This window comes from Carcharodon carcharias, chromosome 2, assembly GCF_017639515.1.
Source record: "Carcharodon carcharias isolate sCarCar2 chromosome 2, sCarCar2.pri, whole genome shotgun sequence".
NCBI classification, from domain to species: domain Eukaryota; kingdom Metazoa; phylum Chordata; class Chondrichthyes; order Lamniformes; family Lamnidae; genus Carcharodon; species Carcharodon carcharias.
Window position 1 is genome coordinate 136518736 of NC_054468.1, and position 13326 is coordinate 136532061.

Consider the following 13326-nt stretch of genomic DNA (forward strand, 5'->3'; position numbering starts at 1 on the left):
GCAAACTAGAGCCAAGTTACAGATCAGCCATGTCTAACTGAATGATAGGACTGGCTGAATGGCCTACTCCTGTTCATATGAGCCACATCCAAACCAGCGCTTATTCGAACTTCCCTCTTAAAAACAACCTCACTACAGGCAGGTTCCAAGCTGACCTGGGAAACCCTGCTTCATTAGAAACCAAATTAGGCATTCGCATGCCAAGGATGCCCAGTTTCAGCCAGCTCTGGTAGAGTCAAATTGCCAGACTACTCAGTCTAAAGCAAGATCATATTACGCAGCATTTAACAGCACAGAAATGGGTCATTCCACCTAAGAGATCTATGTCAGTTTTATGCTGTAAACTAGCTTCCACTCATGCTTCTTCATCTAACCCAATCAGCCAATCCTTTTATTCCTTTCTCCCTCGTGCTTATCTAGTTTTCCCTTCAATGCACCTATGCTATTTACCTCAAAAATGCCATATGGTAGCTAGTTCCTATTTTAATCACTCCCTGGATAAAAATTCTCTTTAACTCCCTATTGGATTTATTGGTGACTACCTTAATGTAGAGACACCATAAATAGAGGACAAGTGTAAACATCTTCTCTACAGCTACCCTATCAAACACCTTCATATTTTTAAAAGACCTCATTACAGCCTTTATTCAAACATGGACAAAAGAGCTGAACTCCAGAGGTGAGGTGAGAGTGACTGCCCTTGACATCAAGGCAGCATTTGACAATGTGTCCTCAAGGAGTCCTAGAAAAACTGGAGTCAATGTGAAACAGGGGGAAACCTCTCCACTGGTTGGATTCATACCTAGCACAAAGAAAGATGGCTGTGGTTGTTGGAGGGCAGTCATCTCACCTCCAGGACATCACTGCAGGAGTTCCTCAGGGTAGTGCCTTTGGCCCAACCGCTTTCAGCTGCTTCATCAATGACCTTCCTTCCATCATAAAGGTCGGAAGTGGGGATGTTCATTGATGATTGCACAATGTTCAACACCATTCGCAACTCCTCAGATACTGAAGCAGTCCATGTCTAAGTGCAGCAAGACCTGGACAATATCCAGGTTTGGGCTGACAAGTAGCAAGAAACATTCGCAGCACACAAGTGCCAGGCAATGACCATCTCCAACAAGAGAGAATCCAACCATTGTCTCTTGATATTCAATGGCATTACCATCACTGAATCTCCCACTATCAACATGCTGGAGGTTACCATTGACCAGAAATTGAAGTGGACTAGCCATATAAATACTGTGACTACAGTAGCAGATCAGAGTCTAGGAATCCTGCAGCAAGTAACTCACCTCCTGACTCCCCAAAGCCTGTCTACCATCTACACAAGGCACAAGTCAGGAGCGTGACAGAACACTCTCCATTTGCCTTGATGAACGCAGCTTCAACACGCAAGAAGCTTAACACCATCCAGGACAAAGCAGCCGACTTGATTGTTTGTAGATGTAGTGCCATTCACTCCCTCCACCACTGACAGTGGCAGCAGTGTGTACCTGCAGGAACTCACCCAGCTCCTTAGATAGCACCTTCCAAACCCAGGATCACTACCATCTAGAAGAGACATGGGAACATCAACTAGAAATTCCCCTCCAAGCCACTCACCACCCTGACTTGGAAACATATGTCTGTTCCTTCACTGTAGGAGTCAAAATCCTGGAACTCCCTCCCGAACAGCACTTTGGGTGTACATACACATGGACTGCAGTGGTTCACGAAGGCAGCTCACTACCACCTTTTCAAGGGCAATTAGGAGTGGACAATAAATGCTGGCTTAGCCAGTGAAGCCCACATCCGATGAATGAATTTTTAAAAAGTCACTCCTCTGTCTTCCCTTTTCTGGAGAAGAGTGTCCCCAGCCTTTCCTGCTAAGTATAAAATCTTATTTCTGGTACCATGGCACATTTTTTGGCACCTTCTCTAGTGCCTCTATATCCTTTTCATAATAGAGACTACAGCTGTGCACAGTGCTTCAAATGACCTAACCAAAGTTGTTACAAGTTCAACATTAATTTTTCTACTTTCAGTTCTATCACTTTAGAAATGAATACCAGTGATGCATTTGATTTTCTTTGTCGCCTTATTAACCTGCATCGTTACTTTTAGCTATTTGTGTACCAGTCCCACCTTTCAACAGTTTGGGTAAACCGTAATCTGTTTTCTGTAGCCAGATTGATAGCCATTATGCTACAGCTCCACACATTCTGACCTTAAGATTAAGGTTCAGTGCTACCCATGGATCTGGAGATCAGTGACTGTAGTCATTTTCTGTCATGTCAGATACAAAGATCTTTGAAATTAATGCAACTGAACCTTCAAGAGCTCTCTCAAACCCTCTTCCAATATTCCACCACTGCACTTGTCATCCAATTTATATTTAGATCCCAATTTTCCATGCATTTAAAAAAATAATTAAATGTCTAAGTTACCTTGGCTCCAGAGATGAGTACTTCATCAGCACTCTTCATCATGCTCTTTAAAAAACCACCAAACATCTCCTTTGTGTTCTTCCTTCGGACACTTAGCTAGAATACAAACAGAAGGAGGTTAGTTAGGTTAACCAAGTACAGATCAGCCATGATTTAAGTGAATAGGGGGAAATAGGTTCAAGGAGCAGAATGACAGAAAGCTTGTTGCTAAAGCTCATTCAGTAGGCAGTTGGAGCTCAGTTACAGGATGTGCTTAGCAACATTAGCCCTTTAAAGACAGTCCATTACGCTAAATGCATGAGATTGTCCCCACTTTGCAAGATCACCACTTATTTTTGAGGATGGAAGTTGAAGTCACTGAGTTTGGCAGAGGTGGGCATCATTTAGGTCCTTTTAAACCAGGATATCATCTCGCTACATGTTTAGAAATGAGGTCCATAGCCCCAGCTTATAAATTTATGCACGGGCAATAATGCTGCCATTAATTTATTGAGTAAGTATGTTTGTCAGTGCTCAAACATTTTTTTAAAAATGTGTATTTCTCAAACATTTCAAATGGAAATGGAATCAATACATAAGAAAATCTTGCAGGGCTATGAAGAAAGTGCAGAGCGAGTGGGGCTGACTGGATATCAAAGAGCCTGTACAATGAGTTGAATGGCCTCCTTCTGTGCCATAATTATTCTATATTTTCCCACAAACAGCAACAAAAACACTAACAGACACAAACATAGAACGATACAATCGAAGGAGGCCATTCTGTCCATCATGCTCATGCGGGCTCTTTGGTAAAGTTATCCAAATAATCTCAATTCCCTGCTCTTTCCCTGTAGATTTTTTGTCCTTCAAGTATTTATTCAATTCCCTTTTAAAAGTTAATGGTGAATCTGCATCTACTTCCCTTTCAGGCAGTACATTCTCAATCACAACAGCTCACTGTAAAAAGAAATGTTATTTTGTGTTGCCTCTGGTTCTGTTGCCAATCACTTTAAATCTGCGTACTGTGGCTACCAACTCTTATGCCATTGAGAACAGTTTATTTACTCTATCAAAACATTCATGATTTTGAACACCTCTATGATTATCAGCTCAACCCACAAAACCAGGTTCCCCAGTCTCGCCACATAACTGAAGTCCTTCATCTTGTATCACTCTAATAAATCTCTTCTGCTCCTTCTCCAAGGCCTTCAGATCTTTCCTAAAGTGTGCTGCCCAGAGCCAAACAATATTCCAGTTGAAACTAACCTAACTAATGATATTTAAAGGTTCATCATAACTCCCTTATTTTTGCACTCCCTCTGTTACAGGCAAAAATCCTGTATTTCTTAACTACCATCTCAATTTGTCCTATCACTATCAAAGACTTGTGTACTGTACATATACCTCCAGGTTTTTCTGTTCCTGCATTCCTTTTAAAATTATACCATTTAGTCCACACTGTCACACTTCATTTTTCCTACCAAAATTTATCACTTCACACTCCTGTTAAATTATCAGGCATGAGTCTCTGATTTCAACAGTGTGTCCTCCTGAAATTTGTTACTGTCCTCTTCGCCATTTTCTAGGTTTCCAAATGTTATATTATCTGCAAACTTTGAAATTATGCCCAGTATACTCAAGTCCAAATCATGATTACATAGTAAAAAAAGTGATCCTAATACCAACCCCTAGAGATTAACTGTATACTTCCCTCCAATCTGAAAAACAACCATTTGGCATTACACTGCTTCATATCCTTTAGCCAATTTTGTACCTATACTGCCACTGTCCTTTCAATACCAAGGTTGTTAATTTTTCTAACCAGTCAATTATATAGTACTTCATCAAATGCCTTTTGAAAGCTCATTCTTGTGATCCTCAGGTGTTTTTTTCTCCTTTTACCTGGCTTTCTCCAGTTTCAATCATATATAAAAATTTATTTTTTTTTTACTGGTGATCATGACACTTAACAAGCAACCCAGAGGTCAAGAGTTCAAACCTCCTGAAACAAACGGACAGCTGTGATATTATAGATTTTGTAGAAATAGCTAATCTTTCTTTTTAGATGGCTGGCAAAAGTAACCTGACCTTTTCAACTACAATGTGGTCAAACTTCCAGAAAGCTTTAAGTGAATTGCAAGCAGACATACCCAGACACAAAAAGACTTTTGCAATTCAATGAGTCCTCAAACAGCCAATTGCTTTCCCCTGAAGCACAGACTGAGTGAAAACCTTAGCCCCTTTTGAACATTGCAACTGATAAGGGGATTTCAGATTGAGAAATGGGATCCACTTGCCTTACTTGGAAGATGATTTGGCATTTTTATCCAGATCACATAATAGTAGCAATTTTAAGTTTTGAACTGTATAAAGGCAGGCTGTGAACAGCAATTGTGTGTGCATAACGCCAGGAAGAACTTAAACAACTTCAGAGAGGGTTCTTGGTCAAGGAAGGACAGAGGGTATAATATTAAGAATCAACTGCTGTTTCTGCCAAAAAGTCCAGGTAATCTGCAAGTGCTGTAACTACAGAAATAGTGAGGAATAGGAAAACTCTCTCCCAAAAACCTGCTGACCTGCTGAGTCCACCTGAAAAAGGCAAACACTGACTAGGCATCTGCACAAGTCATCACAGCTGCTTAACTGAACCTCAAGTTTCAACCCCTTCACTTCAGAAAGCAATTCAAGCAATGGGCCTACAATGATCTCAGAGACTGACTGGAAATTTTTCTTTAAGTATCCTTTCATCTTTATCTGCATTTTAATCTTTGCATCTGTGTTTTAGTTAATAACTTCATCACTTTTACCTGACTAACTTTCAGAACTAGCCTTTGTAATAAACTAACCTTTATCTTGTTTAAGACTAAAGCTTATCTGCTGGGTTATTTTTAAATTGAGCCACTCAAATTAAAAGGCAGCTACATACAAACACAAATTCTTGGTTCACAGGCCACTGTAAGAAAACACCTTTTATATGTGATTGTGTCACTTCACTAAGTTATGAAACTGAATTCAATAATAATGGACTGGCACATAGAAAGCTGCTGGATTATTGTAAAAACCCAATATCCATCAGGGAAAGAAACTTATATTTCTTTGATGCCTTTCATGGCCTCAAGATGCCCCCAAAGCACTTTTCCATGAAGTATTTTGGAACTGGAGTCATATTTGTAATATAGGAAACATGGCACCCAATTTCTGCACAGCAAGCTCTCACATGGAGCAATGAGCTGACGACCATAATCTGTTTGTGATTTTAGTTAAGGAATAAATATTGGCCAGGACCAGATAGAGAACTCCCCTGCTCTTCTTTGAATGTTCCTGATGGAGCTTTTACATCCACCCAAGAGAGTAAGACGGGGTTTAATGTCTCATTTAAAAGGCAGCATTCCCGCAGTATTACACCTTGCTGACATGTCAGCCTACATTATGTACTCAGGTTTTTAGAATGAAACTTGGACCCATTATTGTCTGATTCAGAGGTAAAACTGCTACCACAGACCCACAGAAGGAAATTTGCTATCCCCTTCTGGTCTGGTTCGCACCTTGTCACACACCATGTGGGGGATTCTCGTTCTTAGAAAGAGGCCTAAAAAGCCATTAGCATAAGTGCCGGCCATGCTGGCATAACATACATCCAAAGAATAGAATTTTAAAAATGCTATAATACCCTACTCTTGGCACCATGAATTGTAGAACTCAAAGAAACCATTTAATTGTTGGATTAAACAGTTGCAAACACCCACTGTGCAGTGCTGTGAAATAATTTGATTCTCAAATGCCTCCACTGAGTTGCACTTGCCTATGCCAGTTGCTGCTGATTCAGTAAGTGAAAAGTAATTGCTCATCACATATCTCTTAATGATCAGCTCGCTTTTCAAATTTCTCATATAATTTGATTGAATCCCAATGTTACTCATTGCATTTTAAGTTTTAAATGAATGTTTCTTCCCTTCCAACATCTTGGATACAAGTACAACATAATATTAAAATAAAGGCAGAATTTTGCCGTTGGCGAGCTGGGGGCGGGGCCCGCTTGCCAACATGTAAAATGACCCGGGATGGCATCGGGCAGAACCCCCGACGTCATCCCACCCCATTTAAATTTTCAGGAAGGCAGGGGACACCGCAATCAGCATTCCGCCCGCCATGTCAATGGCCAATTGAGGCCATTGACAGGATCATTATAACAATTAAAGGACCTGCCCATCCAACCTTAGGGGTGGCGGACAGGCCAGGAGCCCCAGCGGCAAATAGAGAAAACATGAAACTTCATCCACCGGCCGGATGAGGTTTCATGCAGGGTTTTAAACATTTTAATAAAGTTAATCTGCAAATTATGAACATGTCCCATCTCATGTGACATTGTCACATGAGGGGGACATGTTAGGGAATTTTTTTCAATTTTTAACATTTTTCAAAATATAAGCTATCTCCCCCAAGGCAGCACTTTGCCTCACGGAGATGTGCTCTCTTCCGAGCGCATTTGCAAAAGAACGCACTCTCGCTTTTGGGGAATCGCCCCACCCCCTGCCCGCACAGGAAGCGCATAGCCTTAATTGGCCCGCCCATGTAAAATGGCGGTGCGGCCCGTCTCACTGGCAGGGATCGGCTTCCCGCCCGCCAGAGATTGGGTCGGGCCCGCCCGCCTGACAGGCAGAAAATCCTGCCCTCTGACAGGTGTGTAGCGATAGGCTTGACTGCTGTGATTTACCACATATTAAAAGTTGCTAGTCTTAATTACCGAGTCAAACTGGCATTCTTCCCTGACACGCAGGTTAAGCACAGAACTCTTACAACACATCTTTAAGCAATCAATTATGGAGTGAGATTACCAGGGGATTGGAAGCAAAGGTTTCAGTTCACCTTGGAACGTTTTGGATTCTCCATCATTGATCTTTCATTGGCTTTTATGTAAGATGTTACCACTTGCAGGCTGTGGATGCCATTAACCAATTCAAGAATTAGCTTATCAGCCTTTTAACTGCCCCTCAGGCAAGGGTTGGAATCTTATGGAGGCAACAGGGGTCTTGGTTGCCAGCTGAGGCCAGCAAGAATCTGGCATCACCTCTTCCCAAGAAGGCTGCCACATCATGTGCCATTCAAACACTTGTCAGGCCAGCAGCGGGCCTCTCCCTGGATCAAGGACATGGGATGGAAGTTCTGCCTGATGAGAGCTGTCGATCAGAGGCTGGCAGCTCAACTGAAAAGCCGCACTACCAGGGAGGGGGTGGTTGCTGGTGGTACAACACCCACCCAAAGCCTAGTATCACCACTGGCTCTCAGGCTACAGGCAAGTAATGATGGGACATGGGTTGGAAGCAAGGGCCGGGGGGTGGTGGGGGGGAAGCGGCTCTCAAAAGGGCCTCCTCCCAATGCCGGGTCGCTCGATCAGTTGGCACTGAGCCACTTAAGGAGATACTAGAACAGATGACCAAAAAGCTTTGTCAAAGAGGTAGGGTTTGAGGACCGTCTTAAAAGGGAGAGAGATATGAAGTGGGAATTCCAGGTCTATGGGCCTTAACAACTGAAGGTTTTGGTGGGGTGAAGCAAATTGGATATGCGGATGTAAGCTAATAGGTCAGAGCTTTCATGCACAGCACAACATCCCAAAACTAAAAGCATATACATTTAGTGCATCAGTATCTCAGAATTCTGTTACAATTGTGAGGTCAATAAGGTTATGGTTTAGGACTATCTTTTAGTTTATAAGATTACTATACTTTAGGGCTGTGGCTTTAAAGGTAAGATAGATGAAAGGGGTCATATGACCTGGGCTGGAGTATGCCTCGACAGTAAGCCTAATGTTTTATTGAGAGAGAGGTGCAAGGTATTTACAACTGGGGACAATGATAACTGTTCCTAAATCTACAAATGAATAGATACTGCATCTCCTGAGGTCCCAGAAAGCTGTTACAGCTATTAAGTTGCAAACAGTTATGCTGTAAACTCTCTCTTTATTCCCAGGATGAGAGAGAGTTGGGATCAGAGGTAACTAATTAATATTTTTACTTAGATAAGTTTCCATTGCTGAGGTTACAAACAGCAGAGTTGCAGTATGGTCTTCTGGGGGTCGGCAGCCAATTGAAGAGGAGAACAAAAGAAAGAATCTTCCAGGCCTGCGCCTTAAGCAGAGGAAATTCTAACTCTATTGTTTACTACGTGGGGTGTGGGTGGGAGCACCCGCTCAGTTTGAAAACTAAGTTGGTGAGGGATGAAAAGAGGTTGGAAGATTTGACTAACTTGGAGCTAGAGAAAGAAATCTACAGTGTAGCCCTCACAGTGGAGTGTATGTTCTGGGATTAGAAGTTACCCAGCTGCACAGTGGAAAGGAAGCTGGGAGCAATGGTGAACTGTTTGCTATGTGACTTATAATTCTGGGAGAGTGATAAGCAAAGAGAAATTGTTTTTAGTTTAACATATAAGCTGCCTACACAAGAAAAGAGAGTTTAGTGAAGTGCTTTAGTCATTTGATACAGTTGAAGTTTTTTAAAAATGTGAAATCTTGATGTGTCATCCTTTCAGCTAATTGGAATTTCGAATTTCTTTCTAAACATTATTGGGCTCCATGGAGGAGGTTATAACTCCTTCAGACCAGGTCAACAACTAGATTAGATCATCATTAATAGAACTATCCCCTTTAGACTGGTGCGCAGAAATTCAATGTGCTTTTTAATATTTTGTTTCTTCTCCTGCCCGCCCAAAAGCTACACCTGCATCAACAAAAGTATGATTTCACAGCAGCACAAACTTTGAAAACAATTAAGATGATTGGGAGAAGAACCAGAGGGAAAACAAGGATATTTTACTTTTTTAATGCAGTGAATATCTGGAATGTGATGCCTGAAAGGCTAGTGGAATTGAATGGTATTTTTTTTTTAAAAAGGAATTGAAAGAGCAGAGGGTGAGACAAATTGGATAACTCTTTCAAGGGACTGCCATAGGCACAATTAGCCCTGTTCTATGCTGCATTATTCTGATTCTAAGAGGTAAGGGAGTAACTGTGAATAGGTGGTAATTGCATCAGGAAGGAAGTGTATAGGACTACATTAAGCAAGCTTACTTAAACTGAGCATATATAGATCAAAACATTGCCAAATTTAAATTAAAGCCTCTCCATCGCCTTCAGAGTCAGGAATGTTCTGCAATACTATCAACCTGAGAAAATACTTTGATTACTGACTTTTGAACCTCATTTGACGGGAGAGATAAATGATTAGGAAACTACAAAAGTAGCTTTTGCATTCTCCCGTCATGCCTCAGGAGCTTTCAAGGAAGCAATAAAGAAAAAAGAAAAATGCCTTACATCCTGGTCATATTCCAGGAAAACATGGAAGTTATGGTCTTTGCCCAATACACTATGAACCGCAAGTCGCTGAAGGAAGACTTCATGGATGGACACAGTCTTCTTAAAGACAGCCAAGTACTCCCTAAAAACAACAATAAGCAGGGGGAAAAGATAGGAGTACTGTCGACAAAACATATTTATTACGACAAATTATTTGTTATGCAGAGAGCAGAATTTTAAACTCAATGGAAACCACAATTAGGTCATATTTGCAAAATTAGTTACTCCCCAATAATTAATTCATTAAGCTGGTTCAGAAATTCCAACAGCAAAAGTTATTATAGATTAAATAAAAATACATTATAATAATGAACATTAAATTCACAAACCAAATCAGCAAAATTCTTGGGCAATATTTGACTTTTAAAACACAGTCTGACATCTTAAAAGCTGTGCGCAATTTCTGATCAAGTTAACTCAAACAGCAGTCAGATTTCAATAAGAGAAAATCACTTTTAATCTGTGCATCCCCAGCCCTTTCACTGTATATATTAAATACACCTCATCCACCCTTGTTCTCTACCTCCCCAATAGAAGCAGCTGAAGTTTAACTTGTCAGAAATCAAAAGGATGAAATTTTTCTCTTAATCTTACGCTTCGAGTTCTTGCTTCATTTTATTAAATTCCTCTTTTGTCATGGATCCTTCACCTTCACCCAGCTTTTGCATCTTTTCTCTCGCAACATCAAAGTCTGGTTTGGCAGGTGCTGGAGGTATCTAAATGAGGTGGGTGGGTGGGAGGGAGGGAGGAAAGGAATTACAGAAAAAAAAGTTGACTTCAAGAAAACTAGATAGTATCCTTTACATTCCCTCACCCAATACATGTCTGCCTAAGGCCAAGTACCCTCTACCTCCCACACTCAATGCATGGCCACATGAAGGCAAGCACTTTTTAGCTTTCCCCACACAATACTCAAGTTTGTCTGATCCCATGTTCAATCATTTTCTTAGAAAAAATGAGACTACAAAAGTATGCATGTGTGAATTTAGATAGGAACAGGTGGTCATTCAGCCCTATCAACCTCTTCCAACACCCAATTAGATCATAGCTGATCTGTACCTCGACTCTATCTGCCTTTGCTCCATATCTATTGATACTCTGCCAAAATAAAAGTCTATTGATCTGTCTTGAAAGTTTGTTATTTTTTATTTATTCATTCAGGGGATGCGGATGTTTCTGGCTGGGCCAGCATTTATTACCCATCACTCATTGCCCTTGAGAAGGTGGTGGTGAGCTGCAGTACCTGGTGTAGGTAGATCCACAGTGCTGGAAGGAAGGGAGTTCCAGGGTTCTGACCCAGCGACAATGAAGGTATGGCGATATATCTCCAAGTCAGGATGGTGAGCGGCTTGGAGGGGAACTTCTAGCCGGTGGTGTTTCCATGTTTCTGCTGCCCTTGTCCTTCTAGATGGTAGAGGTCATGGCTTTGGAAGGTGTTGTCGAAGGAGCCTTGGTGAGTTGCTGCAGTGCACCTTGTAGATGGTACACACTGCTGCTACCGTGCATCGGTTATGGAAGGAGTGAATGTTTGTGGATGGGGTGCCAATCAAGCAGGCTGCTTTGTCTTGAATGGTGTTGAGCTTCTTGAAATGTTGTTGGAGCTGCACTCGTCCAAGCAAGTGGAGAGTATTCCACCACACTACTGAATTGTGCCTTGTAGATAGTGGGCAGGCTTTGGGGATTCAGGTGAGTTATTTGTCGAAGGATTCCCAGCCTCTGACCCGCTTACACAGTCACAGTATTTATATGGCTAATCCAGTTGTTTCTGGTCAATGGTAGCCTCCAGGATGTTGGCCTCTAGCATCCACATTCTTTTAGAGGAGGGAGTTATAGATTTTCATTGCCCTTGAGTGAAAAATTGCTATTTTCCAATTTCACTCATTTGGGCCTGGCTCTAACTTCAAGGTCGCTGCTCCTAGTTCTGGATTTTCCCAGAGCAAATAGTTTCTGTTTCTACCCCACCAAATTCCTTTATTATTTTGAAGGCCTCGATTAGATTGCCACTCACTCTTATAAACTCAAGGGGATACAGTTCAAGTTTATACAGCTTATCCCTTTAACCCTTTCAAGCTGGTGTCATTTAAGATAAATCTGCAGTGAACCTCCTCCAAAGCCTTCAGCAAGTCCAAAACCGAATCCAGATGGAGTCTGACTAAGGCTCTACACAACCAAAGCATCACTTTCTCCCCTATTTTATTACAACCACCTAGAAATAAAGGCTAATATTCCTTTAGTCTTTTTGATTACAGTTTGCATCTGTCAATTTATCCTTCAGTGATGTGCACCTGGACACTCAAATCCCCTCCACACCTCCTGGGCTTTCACAACATTGAGAAAATAGTGGATTCTATTTCAGGCTCATGAAACAGATTGCAGTCTTGTGGTGGCAACTACTGAATATACTTCAGCTACTCACAATAATTCCGGCATAGTCCTCATTCTCAACCAAGGTGTCGTGCAACCAGACAAAGTCCTCATGCTGCCGAATCACTGAGAAGTCTGATTTCTTGAAGGAAGGTAGGGTGGTCTGAATGAGGAGATATCAAGCATTAGCACATCCTAATCACTGACACATTCCTGCCTCTGGCCTCGACGTGTGCTCATGCACCTAAAAACAATCACCAACACTCTGCAGCAATTGGTGGCTCCACCCATTTTCCACGGGTCAATGATTTCCCCTGCACCCCACCTATGAAAATCCAGAGCCACTCCCTTTGCCAAATTTAACAGAGACGAGGCAAGCACCGTCCCACATGGATGAGCCAAAAAAAAAATAAACAAACAACTTCCCTTTGTGGGAAGAATACACCCTGGAGATTAGCATTGATGCCCAGGGTTATGAGAACTGCAAAGTTAAATTGTACCACTTATCAGACCCTTATAAATATTATTTATAATTATAAAGCTAATTGATGGGACTCATTGACAAGAGTTGAAAAGGACAGAGGGACTCTGGAAATTAATCCCTGCTTCAGTTGAACATGAGCATGAACTCTCACTTGCACAAACTTCAAACTCTGGCCCTGTGAGAGATGGATGCAGGCCACACTTGTACCTTCTAGCCTTGCCCCTCAACAAACCCGGGATGCCACAAAACATCATGACCAGCAGTGATGTCCACTTTGATCTACACTTTCTACCAGTCACTCATTGCTGACAAGATTATCTACCCAAGAAGCATGGGCTAACAGATCTATCACTATTGGTGGGAGGAAGATACACTCCTGTCCTTAAGATGAGAAAATTCTAATTTCCCATAACAAATATGCGAATAAGACTCTTGGCGGACATATACCAATTAGAGCACATGTGTGGAGTTCATCTAAGAGTGGGAAAATATCAAGCAGTCTTGTCCACTGTCCTGAAACCTACAGAAAAAGTTCTCTCTCAAAAACCCAACATATATCCTGCAGAAGATGCAAGAGCTTAAAGCCACCACTTACCAGCTGTATAGAAAAAGACTAAGCCCAAAAACATCTTTGGAGAGTGCAACAGACTGCTTAAAATCTCTCTTTGACCAAACGTTTGGTCATCTGCCCCACTATTCTCTTCTGTGACTCGGTCTCAAAT

General features: G+C 41.6%; 1 protein-coding gene across 1 annotated transcript in view; it reads right to left on the reverse strand.

The window, feature by feature from the left end:
• Positions 1-13326, reverse strand: part of snx5 (sorting nexin 5) — a 50262-nt gene that overhangs the window by 13714 nt on the left and 23222 nt on the right. Inside the window, exons 4-7 of the mRNA XM_041176530.1 lie at positions 12173-12283; positions 10351-10472; positions 9715-9838; positions 2430-2525 (exon numbers count right to left, since the gene is read on the reverse strand). Of these exons, the coding sequence (XP_041032464.1) occupies positions 2430-2525; positions 9715-9838; positions 10351-10472; positions 12173-12283 (453 nt within the window). The remainder of the gene's footprint in view (positions 1-2429; positions 2526-9714; positions 9839-10350; positions 10473-12172; positions 12284-13326) is intronic.